Source organism: Miniopterus natalensis, chromosome 7, assembly GCF_054644295.1.
Source record: "Miniopterus natalensis isolate mMinNat1 chromosome 7, mMinNat1.hap1, whole genome shotgun sequence".
In the NCBI taxonomy this organism is placed as follows: domain Eukaryota; kingdom Metazoa; phylum Chordata; class Mammalia; order Chiroptera; family Miniopteridae; genus Miniopterus; species Miniopterus natalensis.
Window position 1 is genome coordinate 61,825,678 of NC_142087.1, and position 25,796 is coordinate 61,851,473.

The 25,796-nt window shown below is 51.4% G+C and overlaps 1 protein-coding gene across 1 annotated transcript in view; it reads left to right on the forward strand.

The window, feature by feature from the left end:
• CTIF (cap binding complex dependent translation initiation factor) overlaps nt 1–25,796 on the forward strand; it is a 221,535-nt gene that overhangs the window by 54,773 nt on the left and 140,966 nt on the right. The window contains exons 5-7 of the mRNA XM_087818617.1: nt 8,891–8,964; nt 10,159–10,263; nt 15,438–15,513. Of these exons, the coding sequence (XP_087674743.1) occupies nt 8,891–8,964; nt 10,159–10,263; nt 15,438–15,513 (255 nt within the window). The remainder of the gene's footprint in view (nt 1–8,890; nt 8,965–10,158; nt 10,264–15,437; nt 15,514–25,796) is intronic.

Consider the following 25,796-nt stretch of genomic DNA (forward strand, 5'->3'; position numbering starts at 1 on the left):
GGATGACAAGCAGCTCAGAGGTCACCTGATCCAACCCCTCACCCTGCAGTACAGAAACCCCCTCACACGGCTGGACATTTCTAGTAATGGGGAGCTCAGTGCTTCAAAAGGCATTGCATTGTTAGGCAACCCCAGATAGAAATGTCTTTCTTTGATTTAGCCCCAAACCACCTTCTCATAACTCCAGCTGATGGTTTTACTTTTAGTCCTTTTGCCCATGGCTAGTCAGTCTCTCCCCTAACAGTCCACTGTGGCAAGTCTGCCTTTTAATCCAAATATCCTCTTTCCTGCAGCTGTTTCACTCTGACATGGTTCACTCATTCCTTTGTTTATTTCTTTTATTCATTAACCCAATCAGCAAGCGATCGTTGAGGGCAGGCAGTGCTCAGAAGTCTGGGATGTGACACAGACTTCCTGTCCCATCCTGGGTTGCCCTCCTGGGAGCACTATAAGGACGGACTAATTCCTCTTACTAAGCCTCCCAGAGCTGAACACCACCCTGCCGGGATGATCTGATGGTGTCACCTCTACTGCTCTCTGCACACGAGCCTCTCTTTTCCAGAGGAAGCCATCCATCCATCCATCCATCCAGAGGAAGCCAGAGGTGCCTTCTGGCTCCAGCTCACCTGGAGGAACCAGGATACAAAAGTTACCAAACCATGTGCGTCATTAACTTTTACAGGGAGAACACTCAGCAATCATTCATTGAGTGCCTGCCGTAAACAATGTGAGCCATGTGGCTTGGTCATCTCCCTCAGAGACCCTAGAATCTACTTAGAGAAATAAAGACTAAAAAAGAAAATACTTTCTTGAGTGGAAAAGCAGCAGTCCCAGACAGTGTGAGAACACCAGGAGGAGAGGATTGGTGTCTGCAGGGAAGCTTGCATCTGACAGGGAAGGTCAGATACACAGGCAGGGAGAGTGGGGTGCCATGTTGTCATGGTGAGGTGATTGGACTGGGAACAAGGAGACCCGAGACCTCACCTCTGTACCTCTGACTTACTATTCGATCTTAGGTAAGATACATCATCTTGCTGCGAACTCAGTTTCCCCTCTGAAAAATGAGTAAACTAGACTTTTGTTAAAAATACAGACCTAGATTTCTGCTTCTGGGAAGATGGAATAGATGTTCTTTTCTAAATTCTTACTGCTATTACAACTAAAGCCCTGGACATTCTATATAAAACAACGATAAAAAGATTTTGAAAGGTGGAAAGAAGAAGCCACACCAGCTAGCAACCTTGGCACCTGAGCAATAACACAGTGGTGCCCCCCTGGGTTTCTTTTTTGCCGCCTATATCCAAGGCTTAGAGCTAAAGAAGTCAGTAACCAGGAAATGCCAGTGCACACAGATTTTTTAAAGGTCCCAGTAAAAGCCTGCCCTTGTTGGCAAAGGTCCAGAAAAAGAACCACTTAGCAAGGTAGAAAACTTGTAGACAATAGCTGTTCTACTTCAGCCAAATAGTACAGAAAACACTGTGGCCCCACCCACACCACGCCAGCAAAGACCCAGTGGGAGCCTGGACTTTCACCCTCTCCCAGCTGTGAAGGGTGCCCCAACCTCCCTCATTGGGGTAATGTCAGAGAAGGCCACGTAGGAAGATGCACTTTCTCCGCTGCTGGCTTGTAAGGAGGCCCTTACCCACCCCATGACCTTATTGGAGACTACGTAGGGGGACTGGATGTCCACCCCACCCAGAAGTAGTGAGGCACCCTCCCCTCCATGCTGAGATGTGTCAGAGGAGGCCTAATAGAGAACTGGGACTTCTGTTGCCCAATGGTAATAAGGCCACCTTCATGGCAGAGTCACTGGGGACCTGGAACTTTACCTCCACCAGCTGTAACGACAGTGCCACCCCTGGACTGGCAGTATTGAGGCTGTTACCCTCCTCCCCCTGCCAGAGTGGTATCACAAAAGTCAGTTAAAACAGAAGGTTTAAATAAGATTCAGAATCTCCTAACATATTACAAAAGTGTCCTGAGTGCGGGCAAAACTCACTTGTCATACCAAGAACTGGGAAGATCACAAACAGAGTGAAAAGATGATAACCAATAGATGTCACCACTGACGTGTGAGGTTGGACTAGTATCTAGAATATATAAAGAACTCTCAAAACTCAACATTAAAGGGAGAAACAGGACTGCGGCGTAGGTAGCAGCTGTACCTGCCTCTTCCTGCAACCACATCAAAATTACAACTAAAATACAGAACCACCGTTACTCAGAGCCTCCTGAAATCTGGCTGAACAGAAGCCCTACAGCCAGGGAACTGAAGAAGCTTCGAGACCTGTAGGAGGGACGGAGACACAGGCGGATTGGGGCTGAATCACAGAGACGCGGCCGAGGGCCCACACCTGGTGCCGCGGATAAACCCGGGAGGCAATCTCGGCGTCAGGGGTTTCCCGGAGGAGCGAGGGGTCCCAGCCCCACAGCAGGCCCCCAGCCCAGGGCTCCAGGGTCAGGAAGAGAAATTCCCACAACTCTGGGCTGCGAAACCAGCGGGGACTGTGGCTGAGGGTCGCGGAGGCTGCGGGAGCCCCAGCAGCTCCTCTTAAAGGGCGGCGCACGGACTCACTCAGACACGCTCCCTCTGAGCCCAGCACCGGGCAGCAGCCTGAAAGGACCTGGGACACTTGGGGGGGGGGAACTAACCTGCCTGAAATCCTGGTGAGAGGTCGAGGGGCAGCTTCCCCTCAGGCAGAAGAGCTGGCAGAGGCCACGGCTCCTTTGGTGAGTCCTCCCCACACACAGCCAGCAGGCAGGCGCTATATTTGAATCTCCAGCACCTGACTCCCACCTTTGGCCCCGCCCTGTGATTCCCAGAGGCCCCGCCCCTCCCCACCTGCAGCTCATCCAGGCCATTTCCAGTGGCTTTTCTATGCAAGTGCCTCTCAAGCCTCATGCTTAGGACTTTCCTAAAATCTCTCAAATAAGCAGCAGTGTGCCCCATAAGGCTTGATAAGTGGCCCCAGGCCTGGCACTAGCAGCAGCCTGCATTGGCTCATAGCTTGTCCTCTCCTGGACACCTGCAAGCCCAGCACAAGTAGCAGCCAACTACTGTTTGCTGTGTAGCTCATGCTGGGTGGCCCTGGGCAAGGCACTGGCAGAGGCTGACTTTGCACCTCCCGGGAGGCCCCAGATACAGTGCACCTGGTGGTCAGACTTGATCACGCTGGATTACAACCCTACCACATCCACGAGTGACACACTCAAGGGGCACACTTGGTGAACACCAAAGCTCCACTGAAGTAAATCCTGCACCATAGGGGTGTCTCCAGCACAGCAGCTCCTTGGCTGTCGTTGCAGCTGGTCCTCACAGCTGATTGGCCAGGGGGTCAATTCCTCCCAGTGACACCAACAGCAGCCAAGGTTCAACTACAACAGAACAGTGCACACAGCCCACACAGGGGAGCACCTAGAAGGCCCAGCTCAGGTGACTGGGGAGGCTGGGCCACTGGACCCTACAGGACACCTACTACACAAAGCCACTCTACCAATTCCAGGCGACATAGCAGCTCTACCTAATACATAGAAACAAACACCTGGAAGCAGCCATAATGTGGAGGCAAAGAAACATGTCACAAAGGAAAGAACAGAAGAAATCTCTAGAAGAGGAACTAAATGAAATAGATCCAAGCAAGCTAACAGATACAGAGTTCAGAATTTTGTTTATAAGGATGTTTAAGCAGACTATTAGGGAAATAACTGAGAAAATCGATAACATAATAAAGTACCACTTTGAAATGAAGGCTACATGAACTGAAATGCAGAATAATTTACAGGGAATCAACAGTAGAGTAGAGGACACTGAGAATCAAATCAGCAATTTGGAACATGAGGAAACAAAAAACATCCAACCAGAAGAGCAAAAAGAAAAAAGAATCCAGAAATATGAAGATAGTATAAGGAGCCTCTGGGACAACTTCAAGAGGCCCAACATTCATATTATTTGGGTGCCAGAAGGGCAAGAAAGAGAGCAAGAAATTGAAAACCTATTTGAAAAAATAATGACAGAAAACTTCCCCTACCTGGGGAAAGAAATAGACTTAACAAGTCCAGGAAGCACAGAGGGTCCCAAACACGAGGAATCCAAAGAGGCTACACCAGGACACATCATAATTAAAATGCCAAAGGCTAAAGACAAAGAGAGAATCTTAAAAGCAGCAAGAGAAAAACAGTTTGTTACCTACAAGGGAGCACCCATACGACTGCCAGCTGATTCCTCAACAGAAACCTTGCAGGCCAAAGGGAGTGGCAAGAAATATTCAAAGTGATGAAAAACATGGTACTACAACCAAGATTGCTCTACCCAGCAAAGCTATCAATTAGAATTGAAGGTGAGATAAAAAGCTTCACAGATAAGAAAAAGCTAAAGGAGTTCATCACCACCAGACCAGCACTACAGGAAAAGTTGAAGGGTCTTTAAGAAGAAGCTAATGAACAAAAGAATCTGATGAACTAAATAGATCCAGAGACATTGACACATGAAACGGACGATCATATCTCAGAGGAAAGAGGGAAGGGGGGTGAAGGGTGGGAAGAGAATAACCAAAGAAGTTATATGCATATATGCATAACCCATGGACACAGTCAATAATGGAGTAAAGGCCTGGGGAGGAGGTGGGAGCTAAGTAGAGGGGGTCAGTTGGGGGGGAAAATGGGACACCTGTAATACTCTCAACAATAAAGATAAATTTTTTTAAAAAACTCAACATTAAAAACAATTCAATTTAAAAATGAACAAAATACATTAAGTCACATTTTTCACTGAGAAGATGTACAGATGGTAGATGAGCACACAGAATAGGTGTTCAACACCATTAGCCAGTACAGAGTGTCACTACACACCTATCAGAACATCTGTAATTAACAACACCGAGTGCTGGGGAGGGTGCAGAAGGACCAGGTCACTCATACGTTACTGGTGGAGATGTACAGCCATTCTAGAAAACAGTTGGGCAGTTTCTTTAAAAACTCAACCTGCGAGTACCATATGATTCAGCCATTGCATTCCTGGCTGTTTATCCCTGAGAAATGAAAACTTATGTGCACACAAAAACCTGTACTCAAATGTTTTTAGCAGCTTTTGTGATAATAGTCCAAACTGGAATCAGCCCACATGTCCTTCAACAGGTGACTGGTGAAACAAGCCGTGGCCCTTAGCAATGGAGAGGAGTCAGCTACTGACACTCACAACTACCTGGGTGACTCTCCAGGGAATTGTGCTGAGTGCAAAAAAGCCAGTCCCTCAAAGTTACATACTCTATGATTCCATTTATGTAACATTCTTGAAATGGCAAAATTATGGAAATGGGCAACAGTTAGCAGTTGCCAAAGACTGGAGAAGGAGGGGAGCCCAGAGGGAAGTGCATGTGGGTGTGGGTGTGGGTGTAAAAGGGCCACAGGAGGGATCCTCATGGTGGTGGAAATGTTCTGCATCTTGACTGTATCAGCGTGAGCATCCTGGATGTGACCCTGACTTAGGGGAAATATACTTGGCCATGGGCTTTAGTCACTATCTCCCACTTCTCCCTGGACTTTTGGGTCTTAATTCTAAGACAATGGGGGTAGAGAGGGAAGGAATAGAATGAACAGACACAGAAGTTCCAGATTTAAAGGCATGGCCATTCCTGCCCCTGAATTCCTCGCTGGTGCCATCCAGGAGGTTCTCTTTTCTAGTTTCTGCGCTGCCATTCTCCTGCCTTGAAGGCCCTACATTTAATTGTAGAGGGGTAAAATACTGGGGGGCCATCATCTTCTTTCCCACCTGTGTGTGGGCGCTGTCCTTGGTGCTGAACGTACTCGCGCACAGGGCACACACACCACCACCGCCGCCAGCCCCCCCCCCCCCCCCCCCAGGACAGGACTCTTTCTCTTTGGGCCCTTCCCTTCCCTACCACCTCCCTCTGCACTTGGCTCCTTGCTTTCTTTTTGCTGAAACAAACCCAAGTCACCCTTAAAGTCTAGTTTAGTTTGGGCGTGAGAGGAGTTTCAGACCCAGCCCATAGGAAGCATAAGTTTTGGCTTAGGATATGCCAGGGGCCAGTGGGGAAGGGAGAGTGGAGTCCTCCTGCTTCCCCGTCCTACTCAGCCAGGTTCTGCCTGTTTCTAAACCCTTGCAGCCTAGAATTGTCAGTGCATGCACACACACACACACGCACAAGCAAAAATCACTCTTAGTTGTGTTAATAAAAAAAGCATCATAGAAGAGAGTTATTTTCCCCCCACGCCACACCTGACTTAGCATGTATTTCTACTGTACAGGGATTGACTCCTCCCTTGTTTCATTCATTCAGGCATGGAGCCCCCCCATCCTAATACCGACAGTTCACACCCCATAGTCCCTGTTAATTTCACTATAGCAGATTCACCCTCTCCACCAGCACTGCCTTCCCACACGTGGGCGGAGACGGACTCAGAGAACCCACATGTTAGTGAGAGATGAATATGTTACTGAATTATGGAAACCTACAGTGGCTCAGAATTTATCTGAATAATTGCACACTGCAGTGGTTAAGAGCATAAATTCTGGGCCTCGCTATGTGCGTTCCCATCCTGGGAACTAGCTCTATGAATGTGGGCAAGTTTTCCAGGTCTCAGTTTCTTCCTCAGTGAAATGGGGGTAATAACAACATTGGCTTCCTAGGGCTGTCACAAAGGTGAAGAGCTCAGATGGTGCCTGGCCTCTAGCGAGTGCTGCCTTGTCTCCTATCATCATCATCTGGAGTCTGTCTTCCCCTGAGCTGAGGCAGCTGTGCTCCCAGGGGGCCTCTCGGGTGGCTTCAGTCTCCCTCCCTGGGCGGGCCATTTCCATGTCTCGTTCCACGCAGTTTAAAGTGCTCATTACCCCTTTGTGGTCATTCTGAGAGCAGCATGCTTCACCCTGGCATGGGGCCCCCTAATTGCCAGTAAAAGGGGCTGTTGTGAAGGATTTAGCAGTGTTGAAGTACTAAAAATGATCCACTGAAAAGGGTGATTGTTTTTGATAAGGCTTCTCAAAACCTTGGCATGGCAGCAACCCGGGGGGGCAGGGCCTGGGTGACCATAGGGCCAGGGAGGGGTGGGGCACAGAGACAAACTGTGGTCACCAGGGCCAACCAGGGAATGCAGGCCAGAGAATGTTCTTGAAGAAGCCATGGAGGTTTTATGGAGAGCTCTCAGTGCCTGGCCACTGGGTCTTTGCTAAATAATATTTCATGGGACCCTTGCTGGTCCTAAGGCTCAGATTGGGGGGGAAAGGAGTGGGTAGGGAGATACAACAAAAAAGTGAAACCAGGGTTTCTACCTTCGACAAGATGGCAGACTAATTGGGGAAGAGAGCTAACATAGAGAGCATTAGATGACTGTTTCCTAAGGGGGGATGGGGGGGGCTCATGGAACCCTAGTCCTACAAAGTGTTCAGTGGAATAAAAAGGAAGGGTGGGTGGATTTCCGGCCAAAAGAATTTGGGAAATACTATATACTACACTGCCACCCGTTTGAAGAGTCAGCATCCATCTAAGACATATAAAGGCACTGAGAAGTTCTGCAATAAAGTAATTTATTTAATGATCTCAATGTCCCAAACATTTGACTAGGGAGCCTTTTTTAAACCCTGCCCCCCCCCAATGAAACTTTTTAATATCCAGTGTTTCCAAAAGCATGTTCCATGGACCTCCAGCTGCACTCAATTTAAACCATCCACACTCCCCTCCCCAGGTGATTCTGATGCACTCTGACGTTTGAGGGCAAGCAGATCAGTGATGCTAGAGCACCGTTACGGAGCTCTGCAGTCAGGAAGGGAAACAACCACTGGGGTGCATGCTGTCCATGCTGTGGGTTCATGGGGCACAAGTGTCACGTCAAGGAAAGTGCAGAACTAAAGGAATGAAGGGTCTTTAGCTGGATCCTAACAGAAAGGAAGCCTGAGGGCAGGTGGTGGAAAGGACACTTGTTTGTTTTCTCTGAGTCCAGGAAGAACACAGTGGCCCAACGAGGGGTCATGGATGGACATGGGTTCTTTTGTTTAACTTTATGTGGGATTTACTTATGTCATGGCATGTTGTTTTAATTTGTTTATCTTCACTGCTGTGTAGTTTGTGAACATACCACGATTTGTTTGTGTGGTCAGCTGTTGGTGGGCATTTGGGTAGTTTCCAGTTTGGAGCTGCTCTGTCACCTGGGCTGCATGCTGTTGGGGAACATCCGTGTACATTTCGGGTGTGTTTATTCCTGGAAGCACAGTCCTGGGTCACGAGGCATGTACACCTGCAGCGTTAGTGGAGTTGGAAGTTTTGCTGTTAAAGAGCGAGAGGAGGGATAGCAGACTGCTAACAAGGGAGGGATGACATCAGGAGTAGAGGCAGGGAGGGCAGAGAAACCAAATCACAGAAGTTGGAGCAAGTAAAGCATTTCTGTCTGCGCGCTGGATCCTGTAGGAAAAATCTGAGGGTGAAGACTGGAGCTGGCTGACTTAGAGAAATTCAGCCACTGGCGTAGCCTTGGTCAGTGGGGGCTTCTCAGTGCTGCCTGATTTCAGGTAGTGGAGAAGTCAACCCCCAACATGGACCCTCCAGTGTGCCTGGATCTGCAGAGCCCCTCCCTGGGGAGAACCCATAGCCACCAGGCCGGCGTGGTGGTGGCAGCTCGCCCATGTGGAGGCTTGGAGGAGAGAGCCAGGGGCTGGGGCAGTGGTGACCCAAGCTGTTTCTATACCTCACAGCACAGCTCTGTCAAAGCGAGGCCCGTGCCTGGGAGGAGGGATGCTGCCCAGGATGCCCAACCAAGGGGCACAGGGAGGGCCTCTGCAGCCCTGTCTGGAATTGGGCCTTGGGGAGGCCTTCCACCCACTCATTCTCAGTGTCCCGGACGAGCAAATGATGTTACCCCTTTTCTCCCCCACCTCTTCTAGAACGGCAGCAAAGATCACTCTCTGGACATGCTGGGCACAGACATCTGGGCCGCCAACACCTTTGATTCCTTCAGGTAAGCTCCGCTTCTGTGTGGTGTGTGGCTCTGGCTGGGACCTCAGCTTACTGGTCCTGATGCCCCACAGGGTCTTTGGGGGCTGAGGAAGTGCTGAAAGTTCACTGGTCAAGAAGCGGAGAGAAACCAGAGGGGCATGAAATAGCTTACAGGGTGAGGCCAAAGAGAAAGGAGGCCAGAGAGAGGAGAGAAGGAGATCAGAGGAAGGAAAAGGAGGGGAGAGTACCCAAGGGGAAAAAGAAGAGGTGGCAGAGAGAGAAGAGGGTAGAAATAGAAGCTGCCAGTCCCACCCCAGGGACAGGGAAGACTGGGGAGGAGCGAAGGAAACTGACTCCAGATGTCAGGCAGCCTGGGTTCGAGTCGGGGACAAATAACTGTGGCTGCAGACTCCACCCCTGACGCCTGAGGTGATAGCTGGTGGGGGCTGGCAGCAGGGAAGGCTGGAGGAAGGAGGGATTGTCAGTGGCTCAGACTCTAGAAGATTCCTGGTGGATCAGGTTGAAAGAACAGGTATTGGCCGGGGTTCCTCCAGAGGAGGAGACAGTGCCCCTGAAGGGGTTGCTAATGGGCTTCTGCCATGGTGCCCACCCTCTGGGAAGTGATGGCCTCGGGCACTGGATGGCATGGCCCCTTCGCTCCACTCTGCCCTGGCTCTAGAGCGGGCCACCCCCAAGCATGTTCCAGACACACCCCTGGCTAGGGTTCAGGCTCACTCAGCACCATGGGTCTCCTGGGACTGGAAGGTGCAGAACCTGGCCTCCTGGACCTCAGTGCAGCCTTGTCACCATTTTGAGCTGCTCTCAGAGGCTCTAGTAACAGGTTTCAGGCCTCCTTTCTCTCTCCAGGCTTTCCGAAATGTAGGTGTGAAAACAGACTCTCAAGTGTTTTAAGTAGACGGCCTTAGCGTAGGCATCAGGCTTACTCTGTGTTTTATAAGCGCGTGGTACTGTACAGCAGGGTTGAGGAGAGGTGAGGGTTTTGTGGGCCATCCCCAGAGCTGACACCACAGGCTCCATTCTGAGCGAGGGGTCCCTGCCTGACTCTGCCCTAGGCTAGTGGGTGCCCTCCACTCCCTGCCTGCCTCTTTCTGAGGACGCTTCCCTGCCTGGTTGTGCCTGGGTGCCTGGGCCCATCAGTAACTGGGTTTGTCTCCTCCCGTATGCCTCTCATTTCTTGCCCTCCCTCACCCTCTAGTGGTGCCACCTGGGACCTGCAGCCCGAAAAGCTGGACTTCACCCAGTTCCACCGGAAGCTCCGACACAGGCCCAAGCAGCCCCTGCCACACATTGACCGTGAAGGGTAAGGGGCAGCCAGCCCAGGCATGGGGACAGGGCTCTTACATAGGGGTCGGGTGGGTAAGGAACAGCTGCAGCTGTACCAGAGCTGAGAGGGGCCTTTCCCTGGATGGGAAGGCGTTCCTGCTGCCCTAGGGACATACAGATGACTCACTGCCTCAGACCCGCAGGCCCACTGTCCTCTCTCCTGAATCCCTCCACCTTTCACTGCCCAGGCCCCTGCAGCCACACTGCCCGCTCCCTCCCCTCCTGACCCTGGTTGTCAGTAGCCTAGTGCAATGAGTCTCACACTTGACCAGAACCACCTGGGGCTTGTTAAAACACAGATCCCTGGGCCCACCCGCAGGGACTCCAATTCAGGAGGTCTAGGGTGGGGCGTGAGAGTGTGCATTTCTAACAGATTCCTAGGGATGCTACTGCTGCTGGTCCTGGGACCCCACTTTGAGAACCGTCAGTGTAGTGGTTGACTTTACACCGGGTTGTCTCACCCTCTACTTATTTTGTGCATCAGTGTTACCTTCCTCTTTTAAAGAGCCCTGTTCTTGGGGTTTTACGGAGGTTTCATTACATAGTCATGACTGATTATACCATTGGCCATCGGCAATTGATTCAATCTCCAACCCCTCTCCCATTCCCAGAGGTCAGGGGATGGGACTGAAAGTTCTAACCCTCCAATCTCTTGGTTGGCTTCCCTGGCAACCAGCCCCATCCTCATACCTAGGGACTTACTAATGTCCCTTTATCATTTAGAAAATCCCAAGGATTTTAGGAGCTCTGCGCCAGGACTGGGGAGGAAGACCAAATATATCTTATTATAAATTACAATATCACACATGGTAATTCTGTGTTTTAACTCTTTGTGGACCTGCCAGTGTTTTCCACAACAGCTGAATATTTTACCTTCCCACCAGCAATATACAAGGGCTCTGATTTCTCCACATCCTTGCCAACACTCGTTATTTTCTTTCTTTTTTTTTTAAATTATACTCGTGGTTTTTATTTTTCTTTCCAAGCCTTTTCTGCCCACTCCTGTCTCCCTGTCACTTGAGATCTAAACATAACTCTCCTGCCTCTCCCCGGGCCTCCTGCTGCCCCTTCCTGCCCCGCCCACACCTTCTCTCAGCAACGCTGCTCTCACCACAGTATGAGCAGCAGCCTGGGAGGGCGATGGGCTCATCCTTATTTCAGAGATGAGCGGGATGAAGCTCAGAGGGTAGCAGAGCCATGAGTTAAGGCCTTCTGTCGCCATCCAGTGTATCCTTGAATCAGCTTATCCCCTTAAAACGTTATGCAAAATTGTGCACACATGCATGTTTTCCTAGGGAGAGGTATGTCTCATATCAGACTCTCCCACAGGACCCTGGCCTCTCACCATGCCCTTTTTTCTCATTGCCCTGCTTGTGTGGGTTCCATCAGAGCTTCTGTGGTCTTTTTTGGGGGGAGAGGAGAGATGGCCTTGAGCATAGAGCACCCTATTAGAAGACAATGGAGCAAAGTGGAGGCCGGGCCCCAAGGCTCCCCTGGCCCTGCCTCACGCCCTCTACCTGCTCACTACTCACTGCTCAACCCCTCATTCAACAGCAGCAAGGCCGTTTCCTCCTGAGCTGCCGAGCTGCACAGGGCTAAAGGCACACTGCTGAGTTTAGCAAAGTGACGTTTCCTCAGCAGGTCAAGTTCAGGCGCGGATGTTCAGCAGAGATGATGCTTCCCATCTGCCTGGTTGTGGGAGCTGTTAAGCTTAGGGTGTGCCAGGGGAACAAACATTTTGCATTTCTGAAGCCCAGTCACTAGGCCCCCTAGGTTCCCACATGGTGCTGGGTAACTGTGAGGAACACACACACACACACACACTCGCACCCTCACACACACTGTATAAAATATAGTCCCCGCCCAGCAGGACTGTCTACTATTAAAAGGACACACGAATCTATTCATGATTGGGACTGTATAGGGAAGTAAAAGACTCAGTTTTGTGGGGTAGACATTTAGAGAGTGCACACTGTAAAATAAGCTGCCAGGCACGTAGTTAAGTAAATGCAAAGGGGGTCAGAGTGAGGGCACTTTTGGAGGATGTGTGGGAATGGCTTCGGGAGAGAGACAGCATTTCTCTGGGAAGCTCCCATCTCTCCTATGTCCCCTGGGAGCACATAGATGGTGAAACCAGTGGGGAAACTGAGGCCCAGAGGACAGAAGGTCTGAAGGTGTATGATGGGGAATGTGTCAGTCAGGCTTTCCGAGGTGTCTGTACAAGTTCACACAAATTAACATCATAACAAAACACTAGTTGGCGGTGGCCACAGATGACTGTCCGGGGGAGGAGAGGTTTCCTTGTGCTGAGGACCATTGTCCCCTCTGGAGCCAGGGGGACTGGCGGCTGCACCCCCTTGCCAGCTTCAGGCCATGCTCACCTACTCACGGAGCCTCTAGGATTTGCTGACGGTCAGCTAGGGTCTCCCATAGACAGCTGGTTCCGACCAAATTCTCTCTCATCCTGGTTCCAGGGGGTCCAGGTGCAGCTTCCTGTGGCCACCTTGTGACTGGGCCAGAAACTGTGTCACCTTTAGAGGCCTGCCGCACTGGGGACAGACTCCACGTGCCCAGCACTGCAGCATCCCTCGGAAGCAGGGTACCGCTTTATTGCCAAGGCTTCTCGCAGCCCGTGTATCCATGTAAGGACTGAAATTGGCAAAAGCTGTTGCCTTGGAAACCCTGTTGGCAGCAGTGACTCAGCTGGTCTCTGTCAACCTTCTGCCCTCCCAGCCTGCAGTCCTCCAGGAGGTGTGAGCCTTAGACAGGGCAGGTCCAGGGCCCAAGGGGACACAGACCTCCCTGCACACCACCCACTGCCAACCCTGGGGCTGTGACGTGGGAATGAAAGACCATGCTGTGCTGTGCTAGGCTGGTGCCCGGCATGTGGTTGGAGCCACAGATGTGGTATACACGCACGTGACTTAAAGGAGCCCGTGTCAGCCATTCCAGTCAGCCAAGCATCCCCAGGTCCCTCCTTCCCCACCGCCATGACGTGTATAAAACAGATGACGACGAGCTGTTGATGCCTTCACAGGCCGGCCTCTCTCTACTATGCAGATTTGCTAATGAAAAGGTGGTTGGATGTTTCCAGACCTTTCTTCACCTAATCTGTAGCGTAGCACATCACGAGGTTCGGTTGGGGACAGAGGGGGCAAGAACTCTCCTCTTTTCCCTCCTTATACCTTTCCCACCCCAGCTTCACCTGCCAGACCCCAGCTGTCCTTCCAACCCTGGCCCTCCAGGATCATCTTTTACTCACCCCAGGCACCCCACCCTCTCCCCATTCCAGCCCATGAACTCTGATGTCCCTGCTGGCATTGCACTTGCGCTGAGCTCCAGGCCTTTGCCCTCCCTGCTGTCCTCTGCCTGGGACATTCTCCCAGATTCTCTTCTTGCTCAGCTCACAGCCCATCTCCCTCCCTCCGCCCAGACTGTTGTGGGTGCTGCTCTTCTGGGTTCCTGTAGCTCCCTCTCTTAGCCCTGACCCAGCACTGCTGTGGCCGAGGGCCCAGCCTATGCACTGTTTACACTGGGGCCAGCCCCAGCCAGAGCCCACACAAAGGCTCTTGTGAACTCTGGGGTGGATCACAGCCCCATGCCCTCTTCCACCCAAGCCTTTGTTCATATTTGCAGCCACCCGGTTTCTCTTCCTGGGGGTTCCAGGGCCCTTCTGTCCATAGGTGTTTCATGACACTTATCTCATGCTACCCCCTACTGGGGCTCAGGTGTACCATCCTTTCAGCTGAGATCAGGACTTGTTTCCTAAGAACTATGAGCTATCTGAGGCCAGGACCATGTTGGATTTATTTTCCACAACTCCAAGGGAGGTTGACAGGAGGGCCCAAAACACAAGAGATGCTTGGTGAATATTGAACAAGTAAACTGAAGTTTGAAAGCTGCACTAACTGTAGATAGAAAACACTGCCCCCAGCCTCCTGGGCAGCCCTCACCCTACCTGGACCAATAATAATAATAGTAACTAATACTTACTGTGCACAGGTCGTATGCCAATACCATTCTCAGTGCTTGCCTTATATTATTTAAAACTCACCACAACCTAGGAAGGTGAGAGTTGTTACTCTCTTCACTTTGACAGATGAAGAAACTAGGAGACACCCCTCCATGAGTGACCTGCATGAAGCTGGTCTGGCTCTAGAATCTATGCTCTTAGTCACTACACTGCTGCTCTTCCCCAACAACAATAGCAATAGTAGCAGAAGTAGAGGTAGTACCAGTAATAGCAATATATTTACCTTGCTTGCTTTATTATAATTTAGTTTATCACCTGTATTTACCATGATAATATACTTATCATTAAATATGGTATATTAAATGTGTGTGTGCGCACGCAGGAGCGCACCTGGCAAGGTTCTAAGCACTTCGATCCATTAATCTAATCCTCCATTCACCTTATCATACTAAGGACTATTAATTATCCCAATTTTTCAAATGAGAAAACAAGTACAGAGAGGTGAAGTGACTTGCACAGGGTCACCCAGTTAGTAAGGGATGCTCTTTAACACCCACTAGTCCGATGTCAAAGTCTGCACCCTAACTATGCAAGAGACATGGACCTTTGGCGGTGAATCAGGGCCCATGTCTCTGGCCTGCAGGTTCGCCTGATCACTGAGGACATGAAGACAAAGCATCAGTGTCTGAGTGGGTTTGCAGACTGGCCCAAGGTCAGGCCAAGGAGAAGGAAGCCCCACTGGGGCCTGTGTGGCCTTGAGAAAGCTGCTTGGTCTCTTTCCACTCATTTTCTTTTTAGTGTAATGGGTAAGATGATTGGCTTTTGCAGAGCTATGACAGGTTTGGGGCTTTTACCAGCAAAGAGCTTAGGTGTTTGCCTGGAAGGGTCTAGGGAAACTCTGGCACTTCTGTGCCCCTGCGCTCAGGCTGGCCTCCGTATTCCCATCTACATGAGCCCTTTGTCCACGAAGGCCTGTGTTGCCAGTCTGGGGGCAGAGGACAGCATCTGCAGGGTCTCCAGGGCCATTTCCTCCTGATGGGACAGGCTGATTCTGCACGCCTTGAGGGAGGGCAGGGCCAGGTGGCTCCTGACTGACCCCGCTCTTCTTACTTGCCAGGTCAGGACAGGATACATGAATGTGCCGTCCTTTCAATGTCTTTATGTCTTTTCTGATCTAGGTGTGGAAAAGGAAAGCTGGAAGATGGGGATGGGATCAACCTGAATGACATCGAGAAGGTCCTCCCAGCCTGGCAGGTAGGCGCAGGGGCACAGTCTCCACGCACCACCTTTCCCCCAGGTCCCGGTCCTGGGCCTGGGCTGAGCCTATGCACTCCTGTTGGCCCCTAGCTCCAACAAGGCGTCACCAGATGTACTGGATGTGTGCAGGGGTGGCTGCCTGCCACGGTCCAAAGTGTCCTACTGTGATGTGTGTGCAGAGTGCCCCAGTGGCCCCCAGACTTAATGCCTATTGTAAATCTCCAGGGAGCTCTAGCTTATCTCTCACTGGGAGTCACACATGGAGCACGTCACAGTGAATGGTCCTAGGTGGGAGCGCCTCAGTCAGAGCTCAGATGCTGACACATGGGTGCCCGTCCGGCCCCTGCTCCAGCCAAAGCCAAGGACCTTCTATCCTGATGATCCCACCTGGTCATATTTCCACAGCAGGCAGTGCATCTAGGGGGCGAGTCATGCAGTGCTATCTCTCAAGGACTCATCACTGGGGCTGCTGGGGCTGCTGGGGCTGCTGGGGCTGCTGGGGCTCAGGCCCCTAGGTCCCTGGAGCTGCCAGGGACTTGGGCAGCAGGGGAGACAGTAGGTGCCCATGTTTTTCCAGCATGGTTCTCCACCCGTGAAAGGCACTTAGTTGGTTAGTAAGGGCTGATGCTGTTGACGGTGACAGCCCCCAAGGTCTGCCTCCTGGTAATGGTAGCTGAGAATGAAGATCAAGTGAGCTGGGGCAGGTGACAGCCAGCGACCAGATTTTAGCATCCACAGACCATCAGCAGCTGCAGGTAAGCGGAGGCCAGCTCTCACTGCTCCCCAAGAGCTCTGAGCTGAGGTGAGAAGCTGGAGGCTTTGAGCATGGTGGCATGGTTTCAGGGGGGACGCAGTCATAGTTTCAGGCTGTGAGGTCATCCAGCAGGGCAGAAGCTAAAACCCACAGGAGTGGGTTTAGAAAGGGGTTCTAGGGGCCCCATCTGCATTCTTGGCATCTCTATTGTGAACTGCATGTGGGGTGGAAGGGGGTTGGCTGTCCTGCCGTGTTGACAGTGATGTGGACCTTCCAGCCCCCATCATTTGTAATACTGCTCCCAGTGTGGCCCTAGGGTCATGTGCACCTGGTGCAGAGGCCATGCGACAGTCGGCTGCACCGTAATCTCCTCCCACTAGAGGGCACCAGCGCAGCACTCTGGAGGCTGCACAGTCTGACATTTACTGTGGGAAGTCCCTAGTCCCCAGCAGCCAAAGGTGTCCTTGCCTTGGTGCTCAACATGTAAATTGCCCCCAAAATGACCCAAGCCAATGCTCAGGCCCTTTCTCCCCAGAGCAGGGAGAGGATGAGGCAGCCACACAAAGGTGTAGGGAAGCACCTGTTTGGCCAGAATGTCCCCTGCTTTGCAAAGGCCTGACATTCCTCCAGGGAGTACCCCCCACACACTCCTGAGACCCCTGGGAACACGTGGCAGCTCCCAGGAGGGCACATCATTTAAGCCTCTATCAGCTTCACAGACAGGGAGTGTGCTTGCCCACGGAGTGGGGTACTGGTGGCATTCCCCACACCAGACGGCTTGGGACTTGGGAGTTACAGAGTGTTGGCTTCTGCCCTTGGAGGGACAGTCACTGGCAGCCTGTGCTGAAGGGGAAGATGGAGCTCTGTAATCCAAGCCAGGTTATGCTCCACCAAGTTCAATGTGAAGGCAGGAAATCAAATCTGAACAGATTCTGGCCTCCCTTTGCCCACCCCTTGCCTCACCTCTGGCCAAGACACCACCCTGGGGCTCCTTTCCCCTTAGGTTGGTAACTCGATGAGCAATTTCTTGTCAGTGGCTCCTCCGTTTAACCGGAGCTCAGGGGGCCCGAGGCCTCAGGGCCCTGCGGAAATGCTGCTTCCCTATTCCACGCTGCCCGGATGCTTCTGCATTTTTTACAAAACCCCAGTTGAAAGACATTGCTGTTGAATTATCCTGTGTGTTTCGCAAGCTTTCTGAAAGGACATATTTTGATAATTTTTCTTTGACTTCTCTGTCAGACAAACATTATGTCTTCTGTTTTTTGTCTGACAATAGGAACTGCATAATCCAACTTATTTCCCTTTCTGCCTTCCTGTTAGGAAATTTTGAAACGAAATTCTGTGTCTATCTGCAATTAATTATGAACTCACTCTGACCTGGTCAGGTCCGTTGTGCCGATCTCTGGTGACTGAGCCAGGTTAGTCATATGTAATGTGTGAGTCCCCCACTGTGGGGTCAGCACTGCACATGCTGAACAGGAACATCACCCAGTCAGATGGGATTTTTAGGTTCATGGATGTGCCCAATGCACTGTCTACAGGGGAGATCAGAAGACTCAGGGAAGGTAGAGCAGGATCTCTGACCTCACGAGAGTGTGTCCAGGGCACTTTCTTTACTCGGGCCCAGAAAGCGGACGGGAGACCAGGTAAAGGAAGAGACAGTGAGACTTGGGGTTAAGCACCCTGTTCCCCTGCTTGGCCCCAAATAATAACAGGATAAGAACCACCACTCCCCCAACATGCACACACAGACACATATATGCCTGAAGAATCTGAGGTACAAATGAGCTTTCAGAATGAAAATCACTGCAGGCCAGTGTGACGACCAGGCTTCCTCCAGGCCGCACTCACTGAGTGCTTGACGGCATAAAAATAGTGGCAGATGCAGGAGCAGCCTTACTTCTCCAGCAGGTGGTGCCGTTGTGGTTTGGAATCCGTGTTGGTGGGCAGGGGCCTCCCCACACTGGATTGAACCTGTTGCAGCCCAGTTCCCAGCCCTCCAGATTGGAAGGAGTGACTTTATTGTTCCCTAGAGCTATGCCAGCTCTGTTGCCAAGTCTTCCAGAAACTTCAGGATATGCTAACTCATAGGCATAAGGATTATTAACATATCCCAAGATGCCAAGGAGCAAAATCATGTGAAAACCAAGCTCTACCTCCTTCCCTCAGGCCCCCTCCTTTTCCCCAAAGTGCTGCTTCATGTCACTTCTTGGTCCGGCCGGAGGTACAGTCTGACTTCATTCATTGGGTCCACCAGTATTGCTTGAGCAACTTTCTGTGGGCCAGGCATTGACTTAGCCATGACAGACTGAGTTAAAGTGCAGGGGCCACTGCCTTTCCAGTGGGCCAGACATGGAATTCTCCCAGTGCCCCCTTTTGAGGATCCAACAGTGTCCATATCACTCCAGCAGCAACGCCACAAACATCCATGCTCCAGGAACTGTGGCAGTTTCTTTTACATATCCTCACGTCATCCCTGTACAGTGCATGCTGTTACCCATCTCCTTTCACAGGAGAGCTTGGCTCTGAGATGCCACCTTCTCAGTAAGGCCTTTGGAACACCCCTCCCCACCTCACTCTGTTCTTTTCCATGTTGCAGATCCCGCATGTGCTCTATTTATTTTGTGGTCTGCATTCTCCCACTGGAATGTCAGCTCTGTGTGGGCTCATACAGGGGCCCACTAAGTATTGGGTGACTGAGTGAACCCTGACTTGCTCCTGTCCTGGAGGGATTCAGCTCCAGCACCCCGGTCCATGCCCTGTGCCTCCCTCTCAGGGGTTCCTATGAATCCAGCCCTGTCTGGGCTGTGTGTCTGCCTATCATCTCTGAATTCACACAACTCCCTGTAAAGTATAGGTACTGCTGTTGTTATTTTGCAGACTAGGGAACTGAGCTCAGATACCTTGTCCCAAATCACACCGCTTATCAGCAGTGGGGGAGTGGGGACTGGAATTCAGGCCGCCCGACCCCTCCGGCATCCTTTGTGTGAGGGGTGACGATGCAGAGGAAGAGGCGCTGGAAAACTGTTCTCATTCTGGGCGACTGGAGTCACGTACGGCAAGTTAGGGGTGAATGTCATTTCCTCCGATAAGCAGGAACAAGAAAATGGATATCTTTTTTCTTTCTTTTGAAGGCACTAAAAATGGAAAGAAAGGAGAGAGAGAGAGAGAGAGAGAGAGGCTGAGAGGGAGAGACCCCTACTGACACCCTCGAAAGAGGAAGAGAAATGATTTTTATTTTATTTTATTTTTTACCAGCCGGGTTTCCAGTGGCTTCTTTCTAATCCCTGGGACCCAAGACGCTGCCTCAACTCTCAGGGAGGCATGCTTACCTAGGAGAGCCCCCCTGCCTTTCTGGCCACCCCACCCCTCATGCTTCCTCCTTCAGGACAAAAATAGGCGCCCATACAACAAAGGACACGAGTTCTTCATTCCAATCTGTAGTTTCCTGTCGGAGGCCGCCAGGTAGCAAGGCCCTCTGGGAATGGGAAGCGTGCTCTGGGAGGCGAGCCTGTTTGTGTTTTTGTCATTTATGAGTCTTTTTACAAGACATTATTATTTGGGGGGGCGGTGAAGGCTTTGTTGGTGACAACTAGGAAAGTTCCTAGGCAACAGGTGGCAGGCTGTGAGGACTGGGTTGTCATGGGCCTGGGGGAAGGCAGATTGCAGGGAGCTGGGAGCTGGGCCGGCAGGTAGCAAGTGCATTCTGGCTCTAGGTCCAGAAAACATCCTCCTTTCTTATAAGACAGGCTAAGTTATCCTGAACACAGCTAGGGTCTTAGGGGGTGGCAAACTGTGGTCCACAAACCAAGTACAGCTCTCCAGCCTGTTTCTACGGAGACAGCGTTAGTGGCACACAGCCACATCCATTCATTCATCTGCCCACTGTCTGGGGCCGAATGTGTGCCACCAGGCAGCACTGGGTGATTGTGACATGGACCCTACTGCCCACAACACCTTAAATGCTTACTCTCTGGCCCTTTACAGAAAAAGTTTGCCAAATGCTGATCTAGAATATAAACGGAAAAATGCCCTCAGCGTTAAGACAGGTGGCAGAATTCCTGAAGTTCATTCACTGTCGTCATCGGCAAGCCCTACAGCTCCACGTACAGAACTTGGTGCAGCTCATTCTAACTATCCCCTTTGAGCTTCCATTTCTTCAATAGGATAGGACACCTGTTTGACTTACACTGGAGGGCTGTGCTGAGGGTCCACACGTAAACCAGGCTCTATAGTGACAGTTATTTGTAAACCAAAAAACACTCTACAGATGTGGTGTGGTCTGGCTACAGCTGGAAGCAAGCACAGGACTGGTGAGCTTTACACACAGGAATGTGCTTGGGAACCGTCCAACAGGGACCTCCTGGGGGGTTCTGGGGGGGTGGGGGGAGCAAGGGGGATGGAAATTCTGTTGAGTTTCCCCAGGTCCTTCTGAGACTGAATTCTGAAAAAATAACTGTCTGCCCGTGTAGACCTTCGGCTAAGAGAAGACCTGCCTCCCCAGCTGTGTTTGGCACCTTACTTTGCTCACCATTCCTCACATCTGTCTGTCCCTACCTTGCCCTCACCCAGATCTTCCCCCTCTCTCATGGCCCTGTTCAGATTTTACCTCCTCCGGGAAGCCATCCTGGACGAATCAGACCACCTCAGTCCCCAGAGGCTGCGTGGACATTCGGAGGGCTTGATTCTGGGCCAGTCTTGAGGGTCTCTGTTTGTTTCCTGCCTCCGCAAGTGTTTGTGCTTCCTGGAGGGGGCAAACCTGGCCCTGGGCCTTGGGGGTGGCCAGGCAGTGGGTCCACAAAGAGAGGAGAAGGCATGGCTCCAAGGGCAGCAGAACTGAGCAGGCAGAGGTTCCAAAGAAAAGGGGGCCTGTGGAGAATGGGGGCGTCTAGGCGTCCTGAAAGGATGTTTCTATAAGCACAGAGAGCAGTTGACCAAATAGGGACCCGACCAAATGTTCTTGAGCCAGGAGGCCTGATGGAAGGAAGATTTAGGCAGCCAAGGGTTAGGGCCCAATCAGCCCTGCTGCCGGGACCCCCTAGGGAATTCCTAGGATGTACACATCTCCCCACAGTGGCCAGGGCAGGAAGTCCTGTTACTTTGTTAGGCACAGGCCAGGGTCTCTTAAAAACATGACTTGCCCCGTAAAGAGGTTATCTGTTCCGTGCCCTGTTTGGGGCCAGACCATACCCAGAATCCTTTGCTCTGTGCCAGAGGGCTGCATCGGGCAGGAGGGGGCCCTCCGGGGTGAGGCGAGTAACAGGCCTAAGTGAGCCAGACTGACGTCTGCGTCTGTCACGGCCTTGGCTGGGCAAAGGTCATCTCACAGAAAACAAGAGCTGCCCTCCTAGCCCTGCTTGGGAGCTCCGCAGAGGTGCCAGGTTCACAGTGCCCATGGGATCTGACCTACGGATGCTCAGAGGCAGATCTACCGTCCTGCACACACTCGCCGCCACCCCCATCGCCACCCCCAGGGAGCCAACAGTTCCTGCCAGGAGAGGCCCACAGCCCACCGTCCGTTCCTGAGCAGTTTCGGGGGCTGGTTTAGTGCCCAGGCCTGCTCCCTGGATCGGGCTTCATTAAGCAAGTTTGCATCCTGGTCCAGCACCTTTCCTTTGTCCACGGTCGGTGGAAGGAGCAGCTGAGGCAGGGGGAAGAGGAAGGTGTTGCTAAGGGTGTGAAGCATCCATTCTTCCTTTATTAGCCCGCGTGCCATTTCTGGTTGCGTTCTCCTTCCTGGCGGCGGTGAGGTTGGGGGCGGAGAAGCCAGTTATTTTCGTTCACCCCAGCTTGTCTCACTAGGAACAGCCGGCCACCACAGAGGGGGCAGGGGGGCGGACAGGGCTACGTGCTCTGCAGCAGGCGTTTGTGAATGGGCCCCGGCTCCCGGGCCGTGCCGTTCGCAGGAGGCCCCCCCAGGCGCGCCGACTCTCGCTGGCTGGACACCGTTGTTTCTGGCACTGCAGCGTCCAGGCAGGAGGAAGCTTTCTTCTGGCCCGAGAACAATACCAGGGTCAGCCCGGGGACCTCCCTCCTACACCCTCTTCCTTCCATTGTGAGCCACCACACAATCCCAGGCTGCTTGGCTCTGCACAGCCTGGAAGGAGAGGGGAGGGCCCCCGAAGAGGTTAGCAATGTGTGTGACACCTCTAGGTCTGCCTCCACGTCCCAGCCTGGGCCAGGGTCCTGGAGGCAGCAGATGGACAGACAGACGAACCCTGTATGAGTAACCACAGGGTCCCTGTGCTTTGCAAGGGACTGCCAGCAGGGTGAGACCACTGGCTGATGACACTGCTCTCTCCCCTGCCCCCGCTGAATCGTAGCATGTCAGGGCTGGAAAAGGCCTGCCAGACCTTTTGCCCATCACCCCATTACACAGACAAGGAAACTGAGACCCATAAGTGTAAAGGTTTCACCAAACTTCTTATGGCCATACTTAAAAATTATTTATTGATTCCTGAGGCCCATAGGAAATCCCCAGACTTGCCTTTACCACCAGTGCCTGCTGGCCTTCCAGGCTTCTCTCCTGTGACTCCCCGACTTGGGCTCTAACCTCATGATTAATTAACAGACCCTTGATTCAGCAGCACCAGCCCCCTTCCTTGCATGTCCTTCCTGCTTCATTTGCCTGCCTACCACATACCTGTTCTTTGAAGACTGCCTGAGGATCACCTCCTCTGTGCAGCCCTCCCTGATTACCCACTTCCTTGTTGAATCATTCAGGCTCCTCCAGCACTTAATATCTACTTATAAAAGGGCTGCCCCTTCACATCATCGGTGTGTGTCTGCCTCTTCCACACATACACACCTTTCCCCACAGCACACACGCCAAATCCTGAGGGTGGAAAACTTCCTCACCTTTGCAGCCCTTAAGACAGACAGTGGTTCTCAAAGTATCCTCAAACCAGCAGCATCAGTGTCACCCAGGAACTTGTTAGAAATGCACATTCTTGGGCCACCCTTTACTCCGACTGAATCAGAAACTGAGGGGTTGGGGGGAGCAGAGAGCTATGTTTCTAACAAACCTTCTAGGCGATTCTGCTGCCTGCTCAGGTTTGAGAGCTTTAATCATTTTTTATTCCTTTTTGTTGTTGTTGTTGAGATATATTTGACAGACAACCTTATGTAAGTTTAAGGTGTACAGCATATTGATTTGATACATTTATATGGCAATATGATTGCCGCTGTAGCGTTAGCTAACACCTGTTATGTCACATAATTATCATTTCTTCTAGTGTTGGTAACAATTAAAATCTAGTCTCTTAACAAATTTAAAGTTTATAATAGTTTGTTGTCTTTTATAATAATTTCTTGAGTAATTGGCATCACCTATTCCCTTCTGTTTGCTGCCAAATTTTTTGTTGTCTGTTTTCTTATCATTGTTTTGCTCAAATGAAGGACAAAGAATCTTACCCTATTTGACAACCAAGGATGTGGATTTGCAAAGGGCTGAGTGATTCAGGAACAGCCCAGTCCCCCAGACTCTAATGCCTACTCCTGTCACTGGCATTGCCCCAGATGACCTGGGTGAGCCCCTGCACATTACGATTCCTGGGGAGTTCATTGCCTTCTAGAAACCTCAGGAGAGCCCCCGGTGACACTGCATGTTTGCAGGTGGTCAAAGCTACCACCCTGGGTAGAGATGGGGGCAGCCTTCGTTCAGAGATGGATGGAAGTCCTGGGCCATCATTCTGGCCCTTCAGATCACAGCCCTTCTGCGTGCAAACTTACCGCCCTTGTGTTGGGCGGCAGCTGGGGGCGATGGGGTTTGTCCCTGAGCTCAGAGCCTCTGTCGGCAGCAGGCCGCGATCCTGACGCATACGTGGTGACAGGAGGAAGCTGACCTGGGGATAAAGCAACAAACACTTAACTTCTGCCTACAAAGGGGATAATCAAAAGTTGACATTAAACAGACTATAAATAATAACAGCAGTGTGGTTGCAGGCCTAGCTAAACAGACCGTGGAAAGGCCAGATATCGCCGTCCTGTCCAGAAAACAATTCTGGCATTTCCCTCTGAGGTTCGGTGCTCTGACTTTTTAAATAGAGGGCTGAGGAGGACAGAGGACTGCCCTGGGGACAGGTGGTCATGTCCTGCCTCTCAGCCTTGCCTCCCACAGTGAGATGGGAACGGAGGCTCTGCCACCCAACCCCTTACCCCCCGCCCACTCCTGGGGGTGCTTCTAGAGGAAAGACCTAGCTTGATTATTAAAGCATCATGCCTGTCCTTGTGTTTCCTCTCGGCACCAGCCCCTGGAGGGTTCAGGAAGACGTTTGGCGCCCCCAGTCACACAGCGGGGCCGCGGGCACCCCTGCGCCCTTCCTCGTCTGCTTCCCCAGGCTTCTCTCGCCCCCAGAGCTTATGAACCAGGAGATTTTTCAACACTGATGGGGACTTTAATTTAGTGTTTTGCTGCTTGTGTCTTGGAGTGCTTTTTTGTGTGTTTGTTTGTTTCCATTGCTTTTCAGGGGTTGGGAGGGAGGGGAGAGAGAAACATTAATGTGGGAGAGACACATCGACTGGTTGCCTCCCGCACGCACCCCAACCCAGGGCAGAGAGCAAACCTGCAACCCAGGTACATGCCCTTGACCGGAAATCGAACCCAAGACCCCGACCCTTCAGTATGCAGGCCAACACTCTAACCACTGAGCAGCACCAGCCAGGGCTTGGAGTGTGTTTTGTTTCTTTTGGGCCCCAGAAGTCTGCCTGCCGTTCAGGGATCCAGGGAAAGGAAAAAGGTGGCCTCCCGCTCCGCTGGGACAAGTGCGTGGTGCGGTGGGCTGTCCCTCTGAGGATTCCGGGGTGCAGTTGTCCCGCGAGGCCAAGAGCTGTCAGCTCTGTGTTGAGCAGCCACTCTGGCATGGACTTGGGCTTCATGCTCTGCCCCACGGCCCCATGCCCTCGTCTCCAGAGTGAGAGTGTGAGAGCAAATGGCCCCGTAGCCACCGCCACCTCGTACACTCTGTGGCTCTGAGTAACAGTGAGACTCGCTGGCAGTGTGATGCCATTGGGGCCTGTGGGATTCAGGAAAGGTAAGCTGGAGGGACTTCATCCCTCCGTGGGGAGGTGGGCCCCAAAGATTTAGATCCATCTACCTACCCAGTTCTTCCAAAAGTAGTACATGCCTGAAGGTCATGCAAATGAAATATTTTTAAAATACCACAAATTAAATAATACTAAATAATTAAGTAATAGTTTAAAATACTACACATTAAACAATACTAAAAGGCCTGTAACAGAAAATAGCAGCTCCACACCCCATTGCATTCCTCAAAGGAAACACTGTCACTTTTTTTCTTTGTTTTTTTTCCTGGTGTGCCACCATTTTCTAATGTATATATAATATATCTAATATTTCTAATTTCTGATATACTGTTCTTTTAAACTGTTGTGTGGTTTTATTTAATTGTATCGATTTTAGATGTTAACTGCTGATTTCCTATTATGGTAGATAAAAAAATTTTTCTTGTCTTTCCCTCTCTTCTCAATATAATTATGTGAAATTTTAGTTAAAATTATTAACTGA